The following is a 27,495-nucleotide window of genomic DNA, read 5'->3' as shown; positions in this document are numbered from 1 at the left end:
TCCTCTGATCCGGACCCCCTCCGGTGCAGTGTGATCCTCGGCCTTCTCCTATTAGCATAGTATTGGGTTTATTCCCAGTCCTTACTACAATCAGAGCAGAAAATCTTCCTCCCCTACCACCGGCTTTAATACAGCTAAGAAAAGCAATGATTCATGCGTCTTCTATCCACTGCACTATATATAGTCCAATTATTTGCTCTTAGATGTAATTGTCGGCGGGGTCTATGTGAAGCCCCCGGATGTCCCCTGTGTATAAGGATTGCCTGAAGGATTAGATCACATTCAGGCTGTGTGCCCACTATGTGTTTTTTAAGCGTTTCCGCAGCTGCAATTCCGCTGCAAAAACGCATGGTAGAAGGCCTGCCATGTTCCCCAATGATAATCCGCATGTGCTGTGCACATGCTGCGGAAACTTCCGCTGCAGATTATCATTGTGGAAAAATCCACAGCATTACCAATTATTTTGCGTATTCGCGATGTTTTGGCCGCCATTGACTTGCATTGAATCGCTTAATATCCGCATGACTACATGTGCACATGCGGATATTAAGCGATTCAATGTGCGGATGGTAGCCCGGTCTGGAGAAGAGACCAGACCTGGGTACCATAGTACCTGTTAAAAAAAAAAAATAAATAATACTCACCTCCTGATGGGCCCCGGTGTCCATAGCGATGTGTCCTGGCTCCCCGGCAGCTCACGATGATCTAAAAGGACCTGCCATGACGTCATTTAGTCATGTGACGGATCACGTGACGTCGGCGGTCGCGTGACTGACGTCATGGAAGGTCCTTTTACACAACCGCCAGACACCAGGAAGACCAGACGCATCGGATAAGGAGACCGGGGGCCATCGGAAGGTGAGTATATGTTTTTGTTTTTTTGTTATTTTTTTTATATATAACTAACTTGGCCACATTATATAAAATCTATGCCGGTTGCATGGATTTATATAGTGTGACCAAGTTGTCAAGCACTTTCCAAGTGATGCTAAAATCGCTGGGAAAGCGCTTGTCAACCCACATGCAGAAATGCAAGTGAAGAACGCTTCACATCCGCATGTCCCTGGCAGGAAAACGCATGTACAATCCGCATGTACAATCCGCATGTACAATCCGCATGCGTTTTTTTCTGCCAGGGAGATGCAGAAACGCTCAGGAAAAATCCGGAGCATTTCTGCATCGTGGGCACATAGCCCCAATTGCAGGCTTGTTCTTTGTATCCAGGGTTACACTGTCTAGCAGTGTATGATGGGACATGTACTACAGCAGTTGTGAACTTGCCATGTGTTGATCAACTCCTATATTACTCTGTACCTATATAATATCACAATTATTTGTACTATCTGGGTAATTTTTTTTAAATACTTATGATACAATTTGCAATACTTGGGCCAGAAAAATGTCCATTTTGACCTTGATATTGAAGGTATGAAATTCTGAACCTAAACGCAATTCTCCACATGGTCGCCGCGTGCGATGCTGTTATTGCTGCCTTCATATTTGCATTTCCATTTCTGTTTTTTGGCTCTGTTGTAGGAACAGAACAACGAAATGAACAGACCACTGTAGATGGTGCATATCAATTTGCAGGACCTAGCCCAGCGACCACCAGTGATCTGTGGCTGCCGTATTGGAGCCCTGAGAACTGCTTCCTACTGGCTCTTTTGATTAGCCGTCCTGGCGCCATGTCACTTGTGCATCACGCCGCAACAATGACGTCGTTGTGCCAGGCAATCAAAAGAGGAGCCGTGGATGCTGACAGGTTGGAGGCCGTCACAGATTACTGACGTGTTCCTGCAAATTGATTTGCATTGTCTTTACAAACCACATTAACTTAAATTTTAGTCCGTCAGGTGCAGAAAAAAAAATCTGCATGCTGCTTTATTTCTGCAGAATTATGTCCGGGTTCAAAATGAAGGCTCTGATGCAGATGTGAAGAAAGCCTATTCCCAGTGAAAGGGCTGAGACCACGACAGATGGACCCCATTATAAGCTATTGGCCACCATTGCTGTATGTCATGTGTCAGAGTATTTTCTGCCATTCTGTTTCCATAATGGACGTGTAGTGTGAGCTCTGGCCTCATTCAGACCACTGCAATGTGGGCACATATTACCATCTGTATTATGGCCACAATGCCCGACCCCAAATAACATCATCTTTGGCATAGATGATGCTGTAAATGTGGATCATGAAATTGACGGTCAGGCTGGTACTGGTCACCACAATACATTTATTTACCCTCTGAATGGCAACCAACATGGCTGCCCTGACTGCAATGATAGGGAGTGTGAAATACTGAATGCCTTCGTATTATAGTGATGTAGGGGTGGGGGATGTATCCTCGGATAACCTGGCAGGTGTATAATCCAGCAGCATGGGAAAGGACTGTGTAATGGCGGCCATACTAGTTGCCAGTCAGTGTTCTCAGAAACAAATGGCTGCATTAAATTTTTATCGACCCGAAAGAACGTCTCTAGGACTTTTTTTGGTGATTTTTGTGTGTTGATTAAACTGTGCCCCCTCGTCATGCTCATGTCATTACCATACAGTGGTCATAAGAAAAGATAAAGCGCAGCGAGACGCTGCTGCGACATAAGCCTTTGTACTGGCCGGCTCCTTTCCATGCTTTTATCAGAGCAGTGTCCTATGCCCCTGACGTTACAGCAGATTCCATTACTGAGTTTGAGTCAAAGTGCTTCACAGATAGAGCCAGCGTCTCATGGGGGCAATGGTCTCTGCTGTTCAGGAAGATCCGGAGAACGATAACGCCTGCGGAAACGCTGCACATATCTACATATGTAATATATATATATATATACAGTCTTACACACTTTGTGAAATTTAAGAAATCTGATTCATTGCTGTAGGCATCGTCCTATTAATGGGGTTGTCTCCCCCCACCCCCCCCACCCCTTTTTCCCAGACGGAAGGGATTGTTGTAAAATAAAATGCATCATGGTGGAAAGTGGCGCAAAGGTCCATGGAATCGTACATTATATAACTATGGTCACTCTGTTCTCCCATACTGCACAATAGATCAGAAACATTATCCCCTTGAAGGGATGTTTCTAGAGGAGTATACATTTATAATCTAGTGTCCAGTAGAACAGGCCTCATTTAGTGCCTGAAGATATACCTTAGGCGTCCGATATCTTTCTGTACTCCGTCCACCACCATACACAAATAGGGAAAGAGAGTAGCAAGCCACTGCCCGACAGATCTGCTGTATTGACTTATCTTCCTAAAGAGCAAGAGGATTGGGCATTGAAATACAGCATGTCTTATGCTAAGTGCCCACAATGCGGAAATGCTGCAGATTTTTTCTGCATGTCCATGGCAGGAAAAACACATGCAGATTTTACATGCGTTTTTCCTGCCAGGTAGAAGCGTTTGTCAAGCGTCTTTGCATGCATTTCTGCATGCGAGTTATCAAGCGCTTTTCCAATTGATTTTAGCATCACTTGGAAAAGTGCTTGACAACTTGGTCAGACTATATAAATCCATGCAACCGGCATGAATTTATAGTAGTGTGACCAAGTTAGTTAAAAAAAAGAATAAAAATGGTAAAAAATTTAAAAAAACAAACATACTCCCCTTCTGATGGCCCCTGGTCTCCTTCTCCGGTGTGTCCGGTCTCTTGTACGGCTCACGGTGGTGTAAAAGGACCTTCCATGACGTCATTTAGTCATGTGACAGGTCACGCAACCGCCGACGTCAGCTGTCGCGTGACCTGTCACATGACTAAATGACGTCATGGAAGGTCCTTTTACACCACCGCGAGCCACCAGGGAGCCAGGACGCACCATAGAGAAGACCGGGGGACATCGGAAGGTGAGTATATGTATATTTTTTTATTTTAAATTCTTTTTTTTTAACAGGTACTATGGTACCCGTGTCTGGAGGAGAGTCTCCTCTTATCCAGACCCGGGTACCATCTGCACATTGAATCGCTTAATAGCCGCATGACTACATGTGCTCATACGGATATTAAGCGATTCAATGCAAGTCAATGGCGGCAATTACTCTGCGTGTCCGCGAAATTAATGGACATGCTATGTATTTTTCCGCAATGATAATCCGCAGCGGAAATTTCCCCAGCATGTGCACAGCACATGCGGATTATCATTGGGGACCATGGGGCACGTATTACCAAGCGTTTTTTTAAGTGTTTTCGCTGCGAAAATTCCGCGGCAAAAACGCTTGAAAACCGCATAATGGGCACGCAGCCTTAGACTATGTGCGCATGATGCAGAAATGAAGCCGACATTTTCCGGAGCATTTCTGCATGTCCTTGGCAGGAAAAACGCATGCGGATTTTACGCGTGTTTTTCATGCGTTTTTTTTTTTAAGTGTTTTTACTTGTGGATTTGCTGTGCGTTTTTCCAATGCATTGTATAGGCAAATCTGCATGCGGAAATGCACAAGAAATGGTCATGCTGCGTTTTTTCCACACCTAAAATCCGCTCAGAAAAAATCCTGACCATGTGCACAGAACTTGCAAAATGTCATGGGATAAGATGTGCAATGCGTTTGTGCTGCATTTCCGCACAGAAAAAAACCCACCAAATCCGCATTGTGGGCACATAGCCTTATCCGTATTTTCCTCAACTTCATCTGTCTGGGGAGAATTAAAGGAATTTTACCATAGAGGAAGAATGGAGCGGCATTTAACCTGCTGCTCCGTTTTGTAACTGGGATAAAAGTGCCCCATTGGGAATAAAAATCTCCTGTTCTGCCTGTCGGTGCGAGTCCGAGCGGTTGAACAGTTTTGCTTTTTGAGCAAGTTGTCATTCATCCTGCTGATAACTTTTTTTTTTTTACTGGTCAACCCCTTTAAGTTTTGTTAACTGTAACCTACTGTGTATGGGGGACTTTAAAGGGTTCTCGGGAATATAATATTGATGACCTAATCTTCAGATAGGTGATCAATATAAAATCGGTGAGATTCCGACACAACCCCACCAATCTGTTGTTGACACTATCCTAAAGATGGGATATCAGTATCAAACGACAGGACAACCCCTTTAAGAATAGTGTTGTCTGGAAAAATACCCCTACATGCTTTGGGGTTTTGTGTTTTTAGAAACAAAGTTAGAAGTGGGAAGGATAAGTGCAAGACATTAATTTTCATACTTCACATTTTTTAATCCAATTCTGACTATGGCACAAAAAACTGGAGAGGTGTATTTTTCTAAATCACCCTATATAAATCTATAGGTGCGGTATTATGGTGGGTGCATGGAGTCATAATGCATTAATCTACATAAACCTTATTTTTTTCAAAATGTATGTTACTTCTCATGTATTCGGCTGAGCCATATGAATGGAGCTTATAGGCGAGACTGCAAGTTATATGGCTCCGTACTAATTTGTTTGCCCCTGTTCAGCCCCATTTTGTGGGAATATTACATTCTGGAATGACCATTTTTATTTTACTTTTTTTTATTAAGATAAAAGGAAAATCAGAAGCATATAGTGGTATGTAGAAAGAGATGGTATGGTAGAAAGAGATTATTCCTCCATGACATAATTACCTCAGAGTTGGTTCATCACATGGAATACACTCCACCACAGGATGTACAGTTACGTAAGCTTCGCCTCCTCAGGGACTGGTTTTAGCCGTATATTTTGTTACTATCCCTGAACAGCTTACATTTTGAACTCATTAGGCATTAAAGAAGCATTTCCACAACATTTTTTATTCCCTAAACTTGCATGTGTATGTAATGTAGTTTAATCACATTAATATACTCGCCGTCACAGATTGCCATCTTCCCCAGTTTCCAGTGCCGCTCTGAACCTCTTCTCACTCACATGATGGCTGTTCAGACTTGCCGGACCAGAATGGGATCTGGGTGTGAACTGGAAGTCGTTTTTTACAATGTAAGCCTATAGAGTATCAGAACGAGCCTCAATAGACTTGCATTGTTAAAATTGACTTCGGTCTCACACAGCACAGTGTGATTCGACAAATTAGAATTTCAGTCACGTGAGTGAGAAGATGAGTGGAGCTGGAAACCAGGGAAGACAGCGATCAGTGAGTATATTACCTCACTCACGTTACATTACACAGAGGTGAAACTATAAGAGGTGCAGGGGTTCTAATTCCACCTGGACCATAGAGACTATGGGGCCCAAAATGTCCTTTTGTCTCATATTAAAAAACTACTGCTAAGATCTGCGTGTTTTGGGGATCTTGTTGGAGATTTTGCATTGAGGCCCATAAGCTTCACTTTACGCCACTGACATTACATATATTTACACTGGGGGTCTGTCTACCTGTCCTGATATTCCCATAAACAATGAATGGAGCTGAGGTCTGTTCCAGTCGTTGCAATTCTGGGAATATAACCCTTTTAGGTTTTATTTTTCCCTCTTTAGACAAAACTTTGAAATTTGTATATTTTTCAGGCCTTTGTAATGGCCGATCTTTTAATCCATTGATGTGCAGTAAGTGTGCACCAGGGTGATGTCTGAAAACACCTGACTATTTCCCCATATGTTATTGTCCCATGGTCTCTTTGTACCTACAGACTAAAAGGCTAAGAGATATGTCGTCTTTCATCTTAGGAAAAAAAAACCACACCTGTCCATGGGTTGTCTATTACAGCTCAGGCCCCATTGAAGTGAATGCAGCTGAGATGTGTTGCTGCTCACAATTTACGAGGTTTACGAGCTGCAGCATGTCAATTTCTGTTGCTGAGACACTAGTCTCTGCAACAGAAATTTCCTCAATAGAATTTATAGGGTGCGGTAACTCCTCATTGTTTAATGAACACGTGTGGATTTACCTGTGTGATCGGACGCAGCACTTTGGACACAGCGAAAATATGCTGGTTCCAAAGCGCTGCCATTTCCTGATTGTGGGAACATAGCCTTATTGTGGTGCTGTATTTTTGTAGGAGAGAGCCATGTTTTTTTTTAACCTGCACATTCCCTTTAGATGGCTATAATTGTCATCACTTACATTAATATTTTTTTTCTTTTTTAACTGATCTGCTGAATGTAAATTTATCTTGTATTTTTGAGTATTGGATGAGTGTAGGATCAGTTTTTATTTTCTTTAAATTACTTTTTTTTTATTTCTAGAATAAAGGTCAGAATGTGACCCACCCTGACTTTTCATTTAATGTTATCATGGGTTATTATAACATTGTGACTGATTTTAATGGCTCCAGTGCATGACCATCCAGATTATACGGACCGCAACATCAGGAAACAATTGTTCCTAGGAGCTGTTTCACAACAAGGGCCTGTGCACACATTACAGATTTGCACACAAAACCTGAAGGGTTTCCTGATGCCAGCAAAATGAAAGAGAATCCTGAAGTCTCATGCACACTTTGCTTTTTTGTGACTTGCAGATTTGGTGCAGGTTTAGCAGCATGTCAATTCTTTCAGCATTTTTGCTGCAGATTCACTCATACTAAGGCTATGTGCCCACGATGCAGAAATGCTCAGGATTTTTTCCTGAGCGTTTCTGCATCTCCCTGGCAGAAAAAAAACGTATGCGGATTGTACATGTGGATTGTACATGCTTTTTTCCTGCCAGGGACTTGCTGATGTGAAGCGTTCTTCACTTGCATTTCCGCATGCAGGTTGTCAAGCGCTTTCCAAGTGATTTTAGCATCACTTGGAAAGTGCTTGACAACTTGGTCACACTATATAAATCCATGCAACCGGCATGGATTTATATAATGTGACCGAAAGAATGGTATAAAAAAAAAAATATATATACTTACCCTCTGATGGCCCCCGGTGTCTTGCTTCCCTCCGTTCTCCCTTGCCGGCAGTGGTACACTGAAGGACCTGCCGACGTCAGCATCGCGTGACCCGTCACATGACTATGACGTCAGCGCAGGTCCTGCAAACGAGGAGGAGCGCAGCGATGGCCGCCAGAAGGTAAGTATATATTTATTTTTTATTTTATTCTTTTTTTTTTACAGTTTTCTATTGTACCCAGGTCCGGAGGAGAGTCTCCTCTCCCCCAGACCCGGGTACCATCCGCACATTAGAACGCATGAAATGCGCATCTACATATACAGTGATGCGTAATCCATGCGATCTAATGCAAGTCAATGGTGGCGAAAACGCAGCACTTCCGCAAAATAATTGGTAGTGCTGCGTTTTTCCGCAATGATAATCCGCAGCGGAACTTTCCGCAGCATGTGCACAGCACATGCGGATTATCATTGGGGAACATGGCAGGCCTTCTACCATGCGTTTTTTAAGCATTTCCGCAGCGGTAAAAACGCTGCAGAAATGCTTAAAAAACGCATCGTGGGCACAAAGCCTAATGAGTAGGGGAAATCTGCACCAAAAAGCGCATAGAAAAAATGTGGCAACAGCGCACCTATTTTATGCAGCATTTTTCCTGCTAAGAGATGCAGAAATGGTACTGAAATTTCTGCACCAAATAATTAACGTGTGCACATAGCTTAATTGTGCAGTGTAACTTCAACTTTACTGCCTCATTTGCTTGTGAAGTTATAAGTTTGGATCAGGAGACCTTTGGTCAGTCTGGGAATTGTGGGTCATTTCAATCCGACCTTGGTGCACATTCACCACGTCCAACCTCCTGAAACTAACATACTTTTATTTTCTTTTGAAGCTGCTAGATTGCGTTGGGAGCCCCACGGTCAGGTTGCGTGTTGCAGTCCTAGTACAGACTGTGGAAAACTGATATGTGAATGTGCACTAAGGCCCATATAGGCAGGCAAATTTCTGCCCAAACAAGCACCAATTGACTATACAAGTTGATCAGTGCTTGTTTATTGCCTTATTCACATTGAGCAAACAAAACTGTACTGAGACCGATCGTTAATACTATTTTTCTGTCCCCATTCTATGTGTTGTCGGCAGCACATCCTCAGCTTACACAGAGCAGTGTGCTACCTACAACATTGATTTAATGGCCCTCATTAATGATCCAATCAGCTGACAAATGAGAGGCGTTTTGCTTGCTCGGTGGCTGATCATGCCGTAGTCTTACACAGATTGATCTGGGATGACTGCTCTTATGCATTCTCGTCTGGACCGACACATGAACGCTGCAACAAATCACTGGTTGTAGCTGTAATGGAGCAGCAAGTCCAAAGCTCGCAGGGTGACCCTGAAAGTGAGAGGTGATTGGTAAGCTGATGATTACTACTCTTATTATTTCACACGATTCTGAGCGATGTGTAAAAACATGTTAAGTGTTCGGACAACCCCTCTAATGGTTTTTTTTCTTGTAAGCCCATCCAGTCGGTACTTAGGAGCGGAATATGGTCCTTATAAATAGACCGTGCAGCAGTGTCCTGCCGGAGTGTGGGATTATTATAGCCCTAGGTGGCATCTTCTGTCCCCACTTCACACGCACCTGTCATTTCCACAGCTGCTCTCTACAATGTGGAGTCACATCACCGGGGAATCTGTGCAGCCTCAGCAATGGGTCACTCGTGAGCGGATTGGGGGCAGGAATATTGGATTATCCTGAATGCGGGGTGCGTTAGCCACTGTCAGACAGTATAGGTATAGTCACACTTCACATAATACACTATATAGCCTGCAAGCTTATTGTCAGGCACGCAGGCTGTAAATTCTATGCAAAATGTCTGTTTTTCCTAAAGCATTAGTTCTACCAAATACTTGGTGTTCCTGTATGTAAAGGCCTCCATTGTGTTTTTTTCCCTCCATGACGACATTATATCACTGAAAATGTTGCATTTTGTTTTTAGGTTAGGCCATTTTACTCTTGGTTTTAATAAGGGTTGTCCATTTGTGTGGGTAATGCTTGAAAAAACAAACAAAAAAAACCCACAAAAAAATAATATTGCTTACATTTGGAAGCTCCTGCTGCTCCCATCCTCTCTGCTACTCCTCGGACTGACATCCCATCTACTACACGTGATCCCTACAACCAACTAGCCTCCGTATTCATGGTAGATGATGTGAGAACGCTGAGACCAGTGATTGGCTGCAGCAGTCACATGCTGTAGATGGCCTGCGCTGTACACATACGTTGCATACCTGGCTGTCAATCAGTGTGTCGGGGACTTATTACAGCCGCTTTCACTGTATAGTGAGCAGTGATTTATAACAACCCCCTGCACCACTCTGACTGGAAGTGAGCAGCTCCAGGGAGAATAAACAGATTTTATCAAAACTGCAGCTCGGTAAGTGACACATCGCTGGAATCAGGGTATCTGACGCTACATTATGCTGCTCTAAGATGGAGTAGCAAGAACCTGGTGACAGATTCCCTTCAAAGGGAATTCTTTACCTCCAAAAAACTGTTTTAACCTGCCGATATTGTGTTAACCTGCAGTTAAATAGCGACTAAAACATGTCTGACCGGCTTACTGGAGCAACATCTCAAGAAGAAAATGTTGTTTTCATTGGCTGCAGATCTAGCAGTTCTCTAAGTGCTGAGCTCTATATAACCCCGCCCACACCATTTATTGGCAGCTTTCTGCCTATTCAGAGTGTACCCAGAAAGCTGCCAATCAGTGGTGTGGGCTTGGTTATACAGAGCTCATGAATATAGAGGACTATGTGTTAGCAGGTTTATTAGTCCTGTAGTAGTAGTAAAGCAGCCCAGTAAGTGACAAATCGCTGGAATCGGAGTCTCTGTCACTACTTTATTCTGCTCTCAGATTAGACAGAAGGATCTATACCGTTTACAGTCTCTGGCTATTTACAGGACGATCGGTTACTGGCCTGTTTAGACAGGTTGAAGTATGTTCTGTACGCTTAATAAAATTCTAGCTCTGTGACCATACAATATCATGTTTTCGGCGGCTCATCCCCTGTGTACATAGGGTGATGTCCTATCCATGCAATGATCTTTATGCCTCCATTCAGTGGGTGATTGGCGGCCTGTAGTCAGGAAGCTCGTGTTAGCTCATCTGAAGGGGCCATCATTTTCTGTTATGAACATTTTTCATATATACCTTTTTGACATTTGGCACCCTATTGGCATACTTTGATCCCCCCCCAAAAAAAAAACCCCAAAAATCTTAAAACGTACACCTTTTTATACAAATGGCTTAACGGACATGTTTCCTTTTACCGTAGTGATTAAAATAAGCAAATCTGTACCGACACACATTGGCTTGGGACATGTAGGATGGCTCTTGGCACAGTCTGGGTATGTGCGGTAGAGCTTACAATCTAATACATAGTACAGTGCACACATCTGTATGCTGGCTGATCCCGGTTACTATATCGGTGTGTACATCCATGATTTTCACCAGAAATTCTTGATAAGCCCATTTGTTATAAGTCTTGGATTATGTCCGCACCCATCTCTATTAATAATACCCTGTTTTTCCAGGGGCAGAATTTTTGGCTGTTGAATAGCAAACGTAAAGTGAATAATGAGGAGCAGTCCTGGTAGTGTGATCGCTTATCTGACTCCTGGCAGAGAGCAGTGGACCATTGAGCTCCTTACAGCTGCGTTATCAGCTCTGGACATAGACCTTAGACTTCGCCAGCGGGTACAGCCTGCCCGCTGTCTGGATGGCACCTGGTGCAGGTTGATATGCTGGAACTTGTTCTTTGCAGCAGCAAAAGTGACCAAACTTCAGAAAGCCGCTGAGCGTTTGACATGATTTGTTGGCCAATCCCCTTGGAAACGAGCAGCGGCAACAAGAGGTCTTTATTGTGAGCCGTGCGATTTATCTACTGTGCTAGGTTTACAGTCTTTCTCATGCTTCCAGGGAATTTTTATCTGGAAACTTCCCCCCTCCTCCACCTAATGATCGCTGTGCCAAGAGGCTTTCCATTATACCCACTGCTTAAAGGGGTGTTACAGGATGAAACAAAACATGGTTCTGAAAACAGCGCCTCAGCTTTCTGTGGGTGGTGTCTGGTGCTACAACTCAGCTTCATTTAAATAGGGCTAAGCTGCCGTGCCGCAGACATTAAAAGAACATGCTTCACCGCAAATTGCAGACATCGGGTAAAAATCATGTAGCCCATAACCGCAGCAATTTGCTGTAACATTCTCCAAGTTTTTGCAACTCTGCAATTGGTCCCACTATACACTTTTTGATTCTCTCCAAAGCATATCCCTTTTAAATTGTATAACTCATCAGATGCAACCTTTTGACTACTGACCAGACATGCATGTCATTTTTCCATGTACAATCTAATAGTTGCATTATACTGGGTCTTGTATAGTGAGTGCATCGGTTCCCAGTAACAAGTAAGAGTGACTTTAAAGGGTTATTCCCATCTGTATAGATTGATATTGTCAAATAGCTCTTCTAAGGCTATGTGCCCACGATGCAGAAATGCTGCTGATTTGTTTTCTGCATCTCACTGGCAGGAAAAACGCTTGCAGATTTTACATGTGTTTTTACATGCGTTTGTCCTGTCAGGTAGAAACGTTTGTCAAGCATTTTTTAAGGCATTTCTGCATGCGGGTTATCAAGCGCTTTTACAAGCAATTTTTAGCATCACTTGGAAAAGTGTTTGACAACTTGGTCACACTACCTGCATGGATTTATATAGTGTGACCAAGTTAATAGTTAAAAAAAGAATAAAAATGGTAAAAAATAATAATAATAAAAAAAAAACATTATACTCGCCTTCTGATGGCCCGCGGTCTTCTCTTCGGTGTGCCCTGGAACCCCGGTGGCTCATGATGGTGTAAAAGGACCTTCCATGACATCATTTAGTCATGTGACAGGTCACGCGACCGCTGACGTCGGTTAGTATAATGTTTATTTTTTATTTTATTCTTTTTTTAACAGGTACTATGTTACCTGGGTCTGGAGGAGAGTCTCCTCTTCTCCAGACCCGGGTACCATCCGCACATTGAATCGCTTAATATCCGCATGTGCACATGTAGTCATACGGATATTATGCGTTTCAATGCAAGTCAATGGCAGCAATTACGCTGCGTTTCCACAAAAAATAATGGACATGCTGCGGATATTTCCGCAATGATAACCCGCAGCGGAAATTTCCCAGCATGTGCATAGCACATGCGGATTATCATTGGGGACCATGGGGCACGTATTACCAAGCGTTTTTTCAGCGTTTTCACTGTGGAAATTCCCTGCAAAAATGCTTGAAAAACACATAGTGGGCACGAAGCCTAAAAACAAGCTCTTCTGCAATTCACTACTGTTTAAAACTTGCAGCCGTTCTTAAAATTTCAACACTTTTTTTCTTTTGTTTACAGCTAATTTCCTAGGAGACCGACCACCGCTGCTCTCTGGCTTGTAAACACTGCGCTGAAGCTGGCCGGGATTGGGAGGTAACGGTGTGGGCCAACAAACCTGGCCAGCTTCAGAAGGGTGTTTGCAAGCTCAATAGAAAAGAGCTTGTATGCGCTGCACATGTTTGGTTGTTCTGAGGTGATGGTTGGTCTCCAAGGTAATGAGCTGTAAACAGAAGTGTTAATATATAAAAACCACTGAATATTTTAATAAGCAGAAAATTGCTTTTGTTTATAGATAGGAATAAGCCTTTAATTTGGTTCCCACATTACTATATTGGTATAATAGGGTGCAAAATGGAGATTGCCTCCTCGATGTGACGATAAACACACGTTACCTAGGGCTCCATAGTTCAGGACTTTGGGTACTTGCTCGGACTCTGGTTGCTATTGGTAACAAGGCAAAGTCTTTTTGCAGGCAATGTTGACATAGGGCCCACGGTGGAATGGATTATGTAAGATTACATAGCGAGCACTGGCATTACATGGATTGGTGGCAATGGGCAGAAGAAGTGGCACATTTTTTCTCCCCAGCGCTTGCTGCTCAGTCATTACCTGCTTCTTGTAAAATGAAATTTCTGGCTTTTGTTTCCCAGACTGGGCTCCTGTTTCTCTCCTACCTCGCTAAGGTTGGGTGAGCCTAGCTGACAGATAAAGGAGCGATGGGGGGAGGCGTTGGGAGCCTTTCTAAAGAAGCCTTCGTATAAATAAACTTGCAACGGTTGCCAACCTCTGTAATTGTAGCCAAGCCTCGTCCATGCTAATTACATTACTCTGCGTGTTTTATTATCATGCTACAGCATGTGCGAGATCAGACCGCGAGTATTTATGAAGTGTGAAAACCGCCATATCGCCACTGTGGAATCCGATATGTATGTATTGTGTGTGTCTATAGCTATATATATATATCACTTAGAAAATAGCCTCTTAACCGTTGTCTTATATTCCGGCATTTGTGTTCCTGAATTTGATCCAACTACGTTTAACAGTTCAAATATTGTGGGTATGATTTTATCAAAACTCACGCCCACGGTGCGCTTAAAGACGGAGTGTAACCATGTGGATCTTTTTTTTTTTCATTTGAGATTTCATTTTGACATAGAGCACATCAATGTTCATTTTATGGGGCGCTTTTTCAGGTGGATTCCAGGCAATAAGACACCATGTGCGCATAACCTTAGGGTATTTCATATGGAGATTTTTCTTGCTATAAAATCAATGTCTAAAAACTACTTCTAAAAATGATTTTTTTTTTACGCATTTTTGTAAGAGAATACAGTTTTTGACTTGTCTCCAGTTTGGTTATTGATGTATTTTTAATTATACCATGAAGTGTATCAATAGGGTGTTTTTTTCACATTTATAGCAAAAAAACTTTCCAAAAATGCATCAAAAAGCACAATAAAAACTGTGTGTAAAAAAAAAAAAAAACCAAACAAACAAAAAAACCTTAAATTAACCAGAAAGCTGTTCCTAACACGTGGATAAAAAAAATAATATATATGACGTGCTCTATAGGGGCATTTTTCCATTCAAGTTCATTGGAAACGAGTTGTAAGCAGATTTTAAACCGTTTTTAATGTGAATTGTGGAGCAGAATCTGAATTAAAAACCACAAAAAAACTCCCTGTGAACATATACATATAGATTATCACTGTAGAAAATTATCACTTGATCAGAAACATTGATTGACGCACACACTGTATAGTTTATGGATTATTACATGGTCACCAAAAATGTAAGAAATTATCCAAAATCCTTGATAAGTTGCATGATCACACTCCATACTATCGCCCTGCAATGAAGACACCGCTCAAACCCAGACTGGTATTTGTGTCTATTATAACTATTAACTGATACATACTGTAATGCCTTCATCCCCTCCAGAGAGAAGCCGAGTCAGTGACATAAGGGGAAATTGTCCTAATTTCATTATTTAAAACAATGGCTGCAACAAGCGCATGGTCACAATAATTTACACATCTGGTATATTGCCGTTCGCTGGATGGTGTTTTGCATTGATTTCTTTTGACCTTCTTTGAGTCCTTTTTTTTTTTTTTCTTCCTTGCAGCTAATTTAGAAGGTGCTATATCCAGTGGGAGACCATTTCCAGCTTTATAAATAGGACTGACATTGCTGAGGTGGGCAGAAAAGGGGTTTAAAGTGGAGCTCATGGCTCCTGTGTAATCCCTCATAGATATGAGAGCTTGGAGTGTAACCTTTAGGGTTTGTCGTCCATTGATATGTTGTTGGGGCTGCCCCGATGGGTTTCAGATCTTGTGCTTGGAGCCTGTCCGATTTTAAGTTCTCCATATGGCATAATGTAGCACCCAGTACCTACAGGAGGTCCTTATTCTCTGATTCATAGGGTGTCTTAGGAACGTAAAATCATTCTGCGTTCTTCTAAAAAAAAAAGCTATGTTGAAATTATTGGAGCTACAATACCTCACCCAACCTGTGGATCACTGTGTTTGGAAAACTGCAGACATGTTTCTATTCCTATACAACCCATTTCACGAGTCCCTGCTGAGGGTCATTTGTCAGTAAGAAATGTTTCCTTTCCCAAACATTGTTCTTTTTTCTATAGTTAAGTAGACATTCTCTAACACCATAGGTAGTCTGCTACTTATGGGATTGGGTCGTACACGCTATACACAAAAATATTGTCCCTCTTCCCTATTACACCTACAGGGGTTTTATGACATCCTATTCTATATCTGTAGGCATTAATATAGAGTTGGTCCTTTTTTAACAGCTTATTCCCGTGTGTGAACACTTTCTAAGATTTTGGTGGTCTCTGTGGGCATTTTTGGCCATTCATTCAGTATCCTGTGATGTCAGGCACTAATGTTGGATGAAAGGCTCGTCACAATCGCTGTTCTAGTTCTTCCCAAAGATTTTTGATGCTCCCCCCAACCATATCTTTATAGAGCTTTGTTTGTGCACTGCGGCACAGTCATGGGGAACAGAAAAGGGCTTCCCCAAACTGTTCCCACAAAGATGGAAGCTACAAGTCTTGGTATACTGAAGATTTTCCTTCACTGGAACTGAAGAGTAGGCCGACCTCTGCAAAAACAGTCCCATAACATTATCCCTCCACTAATCTTTACAATTGGCACAATGCAGTCAGGCAGGTAACATTCTCCTGGCATTCACCAACCCAGACTCATCCATGAGATGTCAGATAGAGAAGTGTGATCCATCAATGCACAGGACATGTTAGCACTGCTCCAGATTCCGGTGAGGGCTTTACACCACTCCATCCGACACTTGTCATTATGCTTGGTGATGTAAGGCTTGCATGCAGCTATTCAGTAATGGACCCCATGTCATAAATCTCCCAGTACACCGTTTTTGTGCTGATGTGAATGTCAGAAAGTTTGGACTCTGCAGTTATTGAGTCAGCAGAGCGTTGGTGACTTTTATGGATGGCTCCTCAGTACTCAGCGACCCCGCTTAGTAATGGCAGACTGCATGGCTAGGTGATGGATTTTATACATCTGTGACAATGAGACTGAATAAAAGATCTGTGATTAAGGCATGTCCCAATGCTTTTGTCCATAGCTTGCAGTAGAAGTAGGGTGAGATATCTTTAGGATCTAAAGGAGGAACTTGGCTCCATACCTCACGGTCTCCTATCCTATCCATACCTCACGGTCTCCTATCCTATGGCCTCACTCTGAGGAAGCTGAATTGGCTTTGGATTCTCTATATCCTTAGTACTTTCTGAAGGATCGGTTAAACTAGCATTCATGTATTGATCCAACTGGAAAACTGATGACCTGTAAGTGATAGTGTGTCCTTGGAGAGATCATGGAGATTTAGATTAAAAATCTAGTTTGGCAGGTTTCGATATGTTAAGGTTTTTGGAGCCACATTCCTTTTGCTGGCTGACTGTATTGTCTAGGTAATCTATATGACTTTTTTTTTTTACTAAGGTGTTCTCTTGTAGTTTAAGGCTATGTGCACACGATGCGTATTTTGTGCGGAAAATTCCGCAGCGTAAACGCATGAATTACGCATGTTAGCCTTCTGCCATGGTCCCCTATGGCATTCCGCAATTGTAATGCCCACGCTGCGGAATTTTCCGCAGCGTTTTGTTGTGCGGAAAATTCCGCAGCATGTCAATTCTTTGTGCGTTTACGCATGCGGAATTGCCATCTACAATGCAGTAGAAACCGCAAGGCAATTCCGCATGTGCAAAACGCGCGAAAAACGCATGCCAAATTCCGCATGCGTTTTCCAGGAAAAAGGACATGCGGAAATGAAGCGGAAATTTCGCTTCAAAATACGCATCGTGTGCACTTAGCCTAAAGGTTTGTCCCAGATTAGAGAAACATTGCTGCTTTCATCCGGAAACAGCGCCACACCTGTCCATCAATTGTCTAGTACTGCAGCCATAAGTGAATAGTACTGAGCTGCAATGCAGGTACCTCATATGGACAGATGTGGTGCTGTTTTTGGAGGAAAGCGCACATGTTTTTTTTTTTTTAATTAATCACATAGGTAAAAATCTACCCATAAAGCATGCTAGCTGTGAGGTGAGACGGTGGGTAATCATCATTTCCAGTTTTCCAGTCTCTGCTCGTCTGTTTTTGCCAGTGCCTTTGACTATGAATGGAATGGTAAGATGCATGCTTGGCCACCTCTCATATCAGACTCATCCGGCCTTTGGGGGAGTTGAGCAATGGAGACTGGGTTCCCTCATTGTGGTGATCAGTGGAGATTCCATTGGGTGGATTTTCTCTGATGTAACTTTGATCGTAAGGTAATGCTCCTTTTGTTTTTTAAAGCAAATTTTCCCTGTGGCCCAATTTTCTCTGAAAACTGACAACTCTTTATTATACAGTACAGACCAAAAGTTTGGACACACCTTCTCATTTAAAGATTTTTCTGTATTTTCATGACTTTGAAAATTGTACATTCACACTGAAGGCATCAAAACTATGAATTAACACATGTGGAATTATATACTTAACAAAAAAGTGTGAAACAACTGAAAATATGTCTTATATTCTAGGTTCTTCAAAGTAGCCACCTTTTGCTTTGATGACTGCTTTGCACACTCTTGGCATTCTCTTGATGAGCTTCAAGAGGTAGTCACCGGAAATGGTTTTCACTTCACAGGTGTGCTCTGTCAGGTTTAATAAGTGGGATTTTTTGCCTTATAAATGGGTTGTGCAGCAGGCCTTCATGGTAAAATAGCTGCTAGGAAACCACTGCTAAGGACAGGCAACAAGCAGAAGAGACTTGTTTGGGCTAAAGAACACAAGGAATGGACATTAGACCAGTGGAAATCTGTACTTTGGTCCGATGAGTCCAAATTTGAGATCTTTGGTTCCAACCACCGTTTCTTTGTGCTACGCAGAAAAGGTGAACGGATGGACTCTACATGCCTGGTTCCCACCGTGAAGCATGGAGGAGGAGGTGTGATGGTGTGGGGGTGCTTTGCTGGTGACACTGTTGGGGATTTATTCAAAATTGAAGGCATACTGAACCAGCATGGCTACCACAGCATCATACAGCGGCATGCTATTCCATCCGGTTTGCGTTTAGTTGGACCATCATTTATTTTTCAACAGGACAATAACCCCAAACCCACCTCCAGGCTGTGTAAGGGCTATTTGACCAAGAAGGAGAGTGATGGGGTGCTACGCCAGATGACCTGGCCTCCACAGTCACCAGACCTGAACCCAATCGAGATGGTTTGGGGTGAGCTGGACCGCAGAGTGAAGGCAAAAGGGCCAACAAGTGCCAAACATCTCTGGGAACTCCTTCAAGATTGTTGAAGACCATTTCCGGTGACTACCTCTTGAAGCTCATCAAGAGAATGCCAAGAGTGTACAAAGCAGTCATCAAAGCAAAAGGTGGCTACTTTGAAGAACCTAGCATATAAGACATATTTTCAGTTGTTTCACACTTTTTTGTTAAGTATATAATTCCACATGTGTTAATTCATAGTTTTGATGCCTTCAGTGTGAATGTACAATTTTCATAGTCATGAAAATACAGAAAGATCTTTAAATGAGGTGTGTCCAAACTTTTGGTCTGTACTGTATGTCTGACTCATTTACTAGCCCTAGACTCATGTAGATGGCAAATGATGCTACAATATGTAATTTTCATGTTTGACCAGAGTGTTTCTTTAACGAGAACCTGTCAGCCCATTTTTACATATGGAAGTAGTGGTATGACTAGCGCTTGTCCCCTATTAAAAATGATCCCTTTTTTTTGTAGCGATCCGATGTGAGTCATGAGAAATCTAATTTAGAAGCCATATGCATATCAGGATGGAAGTGCACTGGGGGCGTGTCACTGCACTTGGACTACTTCTCCCTGTGCACTTCCATCCTTAATTGAACATGGGGTCTACTGCAGATTTCTCATGACTGTCACTTTGAATCTCTACAAAAGAGGTGTTTTTTTTATTCGTGAAAAGTCACTTATTTAGCCATACCACTCCTTCCATATGTTAAAATCATGCTGACAGTCCCTTTAAGACTTTGGTATATATTTAGACTTTACCAGTGTTGATATTCTTTGGATACATATGTTGGTCCTGTACTAATGACAGATGGGTTTTCTTCTTCCTTAGTTTTCTACTGACCTGCGTCCTCTTATATTGTGACTAATGATGAATTGCTTATTTTTCTTAGCCTTGTTTCCACCTCCTAAATCGTCTGTCTACTATTATTGCTGTCTTTCCATACACTGTACATAGTGATCAAACTGAAGCAGCAACCACAGAGGGTCTGGCACCCAAGGCTTGTGACCATCACTGTTGTCCTCTCAATCCCTATGTTTACCCTCCGTAAAATAACATCACCTATACTCGCCTCCAGTAGGTGGCGCTGTTCCAGCAGAGTCTGCTCTGGTTATGTCATGTGATCCCTGCGGCCAGTCAACGCTGGCTTCACTCTTCCGATCTTTGGAAAAATCACTTATATTCAGAGGAAGTGAGAGCTGATGATCTATCACTTCACTTCCACCAGAAGGCCCACTCTGGTTGTGATGTGTAGTACAGGGCTCGACAAACCCAGGCGCCTGGTCGCCAGTGGCGCCTAGAAAATGTTGTCTGGCGCCTAGAAAATGTTGCCTGGTGCTTGAGGAGTTGAGAAGAAAAAAAAATACTCTCAATCCAATCCCACCTCCTGCACGGAGTCATCCAATCGGAGGAAGCAGGGATAGTATCGCTCAGGCCGCCTTCTCCACTTTGCTCCGCCCCCCTTATGCTCCGGGACTGGACAGGGAGAGTTGGGTTACGGGGGAAGGATCGCTGTGGCCGGGGGCCCGTTCTCATCTCCCGCTACCTGTGTAAGTACATACAAAGGCCGTGCTCCCCGGGGAGACGCCGTGTGTGAGGGGGTCTATATGTACAGTTTGTCAACAAAAAAACGGAACAGGCATTTTTTTTAAAAAAATTAGTTTCTTTGATTTTTCTGAGAAAAAAACTGAGAATATAAAAAAATTTATAAATGTAATGACATCTATTTATTTTTTTTTAAAAAGCAATTTTTAAAGCATTCGTAAAAATTGAAAACAAAATGTCAAGAAAAAAACGGAACAACAATTTATCTTTACTTTTCCCTCCAAAAAACATTTAAGGTGAGTATGTTGTTTCATTGATTTAGAAAAGTGTTGTTCCTACAAAAAAGGATTTGAAACTTCTTATGGTTAGAAAATAAAATATATGGATAATAAGGCAGATTGATTTTTAATCTTCTCTAGAAGTGCTGAGAGACCCTATCCTGCTGGACCACCACTGAATGGAGTTTCCTACATTGCTAAATCTTTTTGTAAGTAGGGTATAGCAGTATATACACAGTATATGCTGTAATTATATGGTTACTATATGGCAGTATATTCACAGTGTATCCCATTATTATATGGGTACTATATGGCGGACTGCGGAGTGCTGCTGGAAGAACAAAGTCGGGTGCCGCCGGGAGAACGAAGCCGGAGTACTGCCTCGTCCACTCGGACAAAGAAGGGTAAAGAGATCATGTGTAAGTTATAATTGGCATAGCAGAGCAAAGTGCACATTTTTTTTTCTTTTCTGGGTTCAGGAAAAAAATGAAGCGCAGAGCAACAGAGAGAATACCAGAAAATGAAAAGCAACTGAAAATGACACCGTTCTTTACAAAGACCTCTCTTGAAAGCGCAGTGCAACAGGTAGAAAGTGCCGGGCAACAGGTAACTGAAGAAACAAGAGTTGACCCACCAGCAGAGGAGTCCCCATCAACAAGCCGTTGTCAAACTGCTGGACCCAGGAGATTTAGGCAAGAGTGGTGTAAAGAACTCGCATGGCTTAAATTTGACCATACAACTGGTATAGCTATATGCGAGATTTGTGCTTCCTTCCCTGGCATTGCTGACCAAGCATCTAGGATCGTAAAAGGATTTTCAGGACCCTTTAAACTTGAAACCTTCAAAAAGCAGCAAAGTCTCTCCAGCATCTAAATTGTGTGGAGGCTAAACATGCAGCGTTGGCTCCAGAAGCTACTCCATTGGCTGCTTGTATAAGGAAAATGGATGAAGACATTTTTAAACATATGACCATTCTATTTAATGTGGCCTATTATATTGCCAAAAACAACAGACCTTTCACAGATTTTGAAGGGTTGCTAGAGTTGACGGAGAAATTAGGGAGTGCTGTGCGACAGGAATATGCAAATGATAAAAGATGCAAAGAATTCATTTCCCATATGGCAGAAATAATCAGGAAAAACCTAATCAGTGAGCTCAAAGAGGCAAAATATGTCGGCTTGATGCTAGATGGCTCAACTGACAAAGCAGGGGTTGAACAACTGATTCTGTATGTCAGGTACATCAAGGACAACAGGGTCAAAGAAGTATTTCTTTCTGTTTCTCCTCTTGAAATGGCTACTGCAGATGGATATTTAGAAGCGCTCACAGAAGAACTTAGAACACTTGGTCTTGTAGGCTGGCTTTCTTCAAGTCACTTGATTGCCATTGGTACAGATGGTGCTGCCAGCATGATTGGGACCGAAAATGGCTTGGTGCAGAAAATACGCCAAAACATCAGTCATTTAATTGGCATTCACTGTGTTGCACACCGATTGAACTTAAGTGTATTAAGTTCAGTAAAACAAGCTAAATTAATTGATGATTTTGACTCTATTTTAAAGAAACTCTACCAATTTTATCAATACTCACCTAAGAGAATGCGACAGCTGAAGCAAGTAGCAGAAAACCTGCAGCTTACAATTCTGAAATTCCAATACTTGCATAATGTCAGATGGGTAGCAAGCAAAGTCGGTGCTCTGTCTGCACTTGTCAAAGACTGGAAATGCGTGACAATCCACCTAGAAAGTGTGGCTGCGGAAAAAGACAGTGCCTCTGCAGCTGCCCATGGTTTACTGAGAAAGCTCACAGATTTTAAATTTGTTCACATGCTCCATTTTCTACTGGACTATCTGGAAATTCTTAAAAACTTGTCACTTATATTTCAAAGGGAAGAGCTTTTTTTTAAGCACAATTGAGTTGCATGTGAAAAGCACAATTTCAACAATCAATTCACTTAGAGATGCACCAAAACAACATGAGGCCAGATTTGTCTCAGGAACATCTCTTCAAGGACTGTTTCAAAATGTACAGCTACATGGACTGAGCAACACTGTAGCTGCATCAATTCAGCAGGAAAAAGCTAATTTAATTAATCATGCAGTTAAATACTTGACAGTGCGATTTCTAAGTGATATAAATATTGAAAGATCCACCGCAGTGTTTGACACCTTTGCCTGGCCAGCAGGAACAACATTGCAAGACTACGGTGTGGTTGAGATTACTGCATTGGCTCATCATTTTCGTAAACAGCTATCTCCACCTGAAAGTGATGACCAATGCATTCACTCACTCCTCAATGAGTGGTATGAGTTTAAGGTCCTTGGAAAAGGAAAGAAACTGTGTGAGCTTCTGGATTTGGCACTCTCCAACACCGAGAGATTTCCAGTTCTGGGAAACCTATTGTCGATTGTGGCGGTGCTCCCTGTCTCAACCTCATGTTGTGAAAGAGGATTTAGTTTGATGAACATGGTCAAAAATAAATTCAGATCAAGGATGCAAGAAGAAAGTTTAAGTGACTTGTTTATGATCACCATGAATGGGCCATCTGTGAAGGCGTTTGATCCTGCCAAGGCTGTGGACCACTGGTACTTCAGCTCTAAAATCACAAGGCATGTTCATGGCCACAAAAAGCAAAGTGAAAAACACTAGAATGTTGCCTAAAATCTAAAATATCAAAATATAATATTTATTATCTTTAAAAGTAAAATGTTGTTTATAACGTTTGTAATGTTTTTTTTGTTAAATTAAAAACCAAGTTTGCTTAAAAAAATTCTGGCTCCTAGATTCTGAACAACTTTGTCGACCCCTGGTGTAGTACATTTGCAAATGTAATACGTTGTCGAAAACCTGTCCTACAAGTGTCACAAGACAATCAGCTGAGAAATCTAGACTGCTCCTTCCCTTCACTAAAACGCCATATTTCACTGCTCGCAGCTTTAATGTCTTTACCCTGAGAAAACAGTAATGGAAACAATTTTTTTTTGTGTGTTGAATCTTTTTATTAAAGGGCAACTTTTGCAGATAATTAAAATGAGATAGCAATGAAAACTTCTTGCATTGACATAAGCAAAATGGCCATGCTGGACCATCATAAGAGGATGAAGCAGATACTTTAGAGATGACAAAATAGGCAATGGTAATGTTTCTTGCTATAAAAGAATCAATCATAAGAAAAACCTTCACAGGATAGAGTTTGAAGAAGAAGAAAAAATGGGGGAGGGAAGAAGTACCAAAGAAGAAAGGTAGAGAAGAGAGGTAAGATGAGGACACAGAGTATATTCTCACAGCACCAACCCGGTTCTGGCCAAGAGTAGAGTCATGAAACAAATTCTAAGCGCTCCAGAGTTTCTGAATGCCCAGAGTTTTCAGCAGACAAATTTTCAATTTGGCAGATACCAACCATTTCTGAGTACTAATTGGACATGGAGGGTACTTGGGACGACCGCCAGTGTTGTGGGATCACAGAACGGGCCGTTAAGCGAAATCGGAGAATATCTTTCTTTTGGTAGCTTATTGAAGCGGTTAAGATGGAAAGAAGAGCTATTTGAGGGCTCTTTACTACCCTACCTCCTCTGTGATTAGCTGGTATGCCGAGAATACCTTCTTCCAAAAAAGGTTTTGGTTGGGTTTCTACCAAATGTGGAGCACAGTGCCTTTTCCTTGTTCACATCGCCAGTATGTGTCTGGGACGGAAGAGAAAATAGCATGTAACTTTTGATGGGTAGTGGTACCATCTCGTGAGGATTTTGTAATCAGCTGATATGATTGAGTAGAAATGGCTTGTTCATTCACATTCAGTTGTTGAGTAATAGAAGGCATTTGTAGCTCCATTGATATCACTTTCTGTTCACTGTTGCATCTTCCCTCTTATGGAAGCAGTCTCTGCTTTATATGTAGACTCCAATCTGGAAACAGTTTTCCTTGTCCTCCCTAGTTGGAATGGCACTTATGTGCTCTTAACAGCTTCCCATACCCTTTCATGTTATGAAGGTGTTTCATGTGGGCCTCCTTCCATATACCCAGGTGAGGAAGGGCACAGAAATGCAGAGGAGGGTCCCCCACCATTATAAGCAATAGGAACTGTGGATTGGACAAATTCACTGACTCTCTGTCCCCAATATGTACTGAAAGACACCCAAGTCAAGAGAACAGGGGGCTGAGGGCCATCCTGATCATGTATGATGCGCCTCTGTGTGGAAGCTGAAAGTCCTCTGGTGAAACATCTTGGGCTTGCAGGTTATTGGGTGCTATGAGAAGTCCTTGCGGAATCAAGGGCCCTGGCATCGGAGCTATCTGAGTCCACCAGCGAGGTCCGCATCCGTTCAGCAGGAAAGGAGGGAGGCGGTGAGTCCCCGGAGACGGTCACCTTATCTGATGCTGGAGAGCGGGAAAGGTGATCGGAGAGCGCAGACGCCAGTGAGGAGGCCGTGCTCCTGAGAAAACGATTAATACTCACTGAAGAGAGGTAAGTATTGGCTGGTGGTGTTTTCTTCCTCTTCGTCATTTGCGGCAGTTTAAGGGCTAGGAAGGCTGTGGAGGCAGTCCAGGGACGGGAGCTGCGAATTTTGTGACCTTACTCCTCCATCGCCAGGCCACGGCTCCCAAAATAGTGTTGTTGTTTTTTTTAGTCCCCCAAGCCCCTGCAGCCACTCCAGTAGCTTATATAAAACCTCCTTAGTGGTCCAGTTTAGACCTTATTTGTTATGCAAATTCCATTTTCCAAGATTTCTGCTTGTTTTCAGTGAATGAAGATGGTATTGTTTTAGAGGCTACAAACCCATACATAGCTCGTTCTGCTTTCACATTGCACCCAGACTAGACAATGTTCGGCCTGATCCCCGAACAGCGTATGTGGCCAGAAGCGCCCCCTGTAGACCTACTAGCTGCTCATTTCATGATGGTTAAGATAATGGAGTTACTCCTACTTCCAGCCCCTTCTTACAGGTCCGTTGTCTGTTACAGGTCCGTTCACAGATGTCGTAACAACAAACCTGAAACTCATGAACCCAACAGAAAAAAACATTTGTTTCAAAGTGAAGACCACGGCACCTCGCCGGTACTGTGTGAGACCTAACAGCGGGGTCATCGATGCCGGCTCCTCCATCAATGTATCTGGTGAGTCCTTGGTAATTAAATCCGGAAAACTGTATGCGATTCCCATCAACTTCTCACCAAAGAAAGATGTTGGGTCTGATCATCTAAGATGTACATGAATTTACAATAGTTGTTCTTATTGGATAGTTGCAGGCAGGACTGAGACCTCTTAGGGTATGTGCACACGATGCAGAAATGAAGCAGAAAATTTCTGCATCATTTCTGCATCTCCCTGGCAGAAAAAACGCATGCAGATTGTGCATGCGTTTTTCCTGCGGAATACATGCGGATTCACATGCGTTTCCACATGTGGATTGACAAGAGCTTTCCAGGCGATTTTAGCATCACTTGGAAAGTGCTTGTGACAACTAGGTCACACTATATAAATCCATGCAAACAGCATGGATTTATATAGTGTGACCCGAGAGAGTGTATATACTTACCTCCGATGGCCCGCGCTGTCCTGCTCAATCCGTTCTCCCGGCAACTTTGAATTGAATGACCTGCCGACGTCAGCGTCACGTGACCCGTCACATGACTCTGACGTCAGCGCAGGTCCTTAAACTCACTGTAAAGTGCCGGGAACCAAGCAGGAGCGCTGCGCGGGCCGACAGAGGGTAAGTATACATTTATTTTTTATTTTATTCTTGTTTTACAACTTTTTTAATGATACCTGGGTGTGGATGAGACTCTCCTCTCCTCCACACCCGGGTACCATCCGCACATTAGAACGTGCCAATAGCGCAAGTACAGATGCAGTCTTGCGGAATTGGCGCGTTCTAATGCAAGTCAATGGCGGCGAAAATGCCGCGTTTACGCAAAATTAATTGACATGCTGCGGATTTTTGAGCGCAGCATTTACGCTGTGGAAAAATCCGCATTATGGGCACAGCACATGCGGATTTCAATTGGGGAACATTGCTGCCCTTCTACCATGCGTTTTTAATGCGTTTCCGCAACTGCAAAAACGCCGCGGAAACGCATTAAATACGCATCGTGTGAACTCAGCCTTATACCTGAATACTCCCAGCCTTGATTTTTTTAACTCCCCTGGGGCTTTCGCCCAGTAGGAGAAAGCGGTCCCAATTGAAATCGATGGAGACGTGTTTGTGCTTCCTCACCGTTCTGTCCATTGATATCTGTAGAATTTATAGAAAGAGGTATAACCCAAATAGAGACAAGTGGAGTTGTTTTCCCCCTTCCTGCTGCAACTATTTATCGTTTTTTTTTGTGGGAAAAGCTGTACTTTGAATGATGCGGATCAATTAACCATATTATGGACTAACTGGGAAAAAAAATGCAGTGGAAAAAAAAAGTATTTCAGCCATTGTTTTTTTTTTTTTTGGTGGGGGGGTGTTTCATTGTGCAGTAAAAATAGGATGACTTGGCAACGTGATTACCAAACTTGCATAGTTTTTTTATTTTTTTTATTCCTAAATTTAAGATCTGGTGACGTGTCAAGAATTGCTCCCATGGAAATAAATAAATAAAAAATATATTATTAATAAATATATAATTTTTTTTTTTTTCAATTTGGGAGCGGGTGTATGGGAGTTGATGGCTGTGGTACACAGTCAGCATCTGTTTCTAACAGCAGCAAAGT

General features: G+C 42.4%; 2 protein-coding genes across 2 annotated transcripts in view; both read left to right on the top strand.

Annotated features, from left to right (window-relative positions):
* VAPB (VAMP associated protein B and C) overlaps positions 1–27,495 on the top strand; it is a 41,683-nt gene that overhangs the window by 1,270 nt on the left and 12,918 nt on the right. The window contains exon 2 of the mRNA XM_073683055.1: positions 25,761–25,913. Coding sequence (XP_073539156.1) covers positions 25,761–25,913 — 153 coding nt within the window. The remainder of the gene's footprint in view (positions 1–25,760; positions 25,914–27,495) is intronic.
* On the top strand, positions 20,761–23,546 carry LOC141270957 (zinc finger protein 862-like). Its single transcript, XM_073681052.1, has 2 exons — positions 20,761–21,007; positions 21,082–23,546. Exon 2 carries the CDS (start codon positions 21,740–21,742, stop codon positions 22,712–22,714), a length of 975 nt encoding a protein of 324 aa, XP_073537153.1. The 5' UTR covers positions 20,761–21,007; positions 21,082–21,739; the 3' UTR covers positions 22,715–23,546.

This window comes from Phyllobates terribilis, unplaced genomic scaffold, assembly GCF_046119375.1.
Source record: "Phyllobates terribilis strain yellow unplaced genomic scaffold, ASM4611937v1 Scaffold_5__5_contigs__length_657084704, whole genome shotgun sequence".
Taxonomy (NCBI): Eukaryota; Metazoa; Chordata; class Amphibia; order Anura; family Dendrobatidae; genus Phyllobates; species Phyllobates terribilis.
The sequence above is the reverse complement of the archived record's forward strand: the minus strand, read 5'-3'. Positions and strand labels throughout refer to the sequence as shown.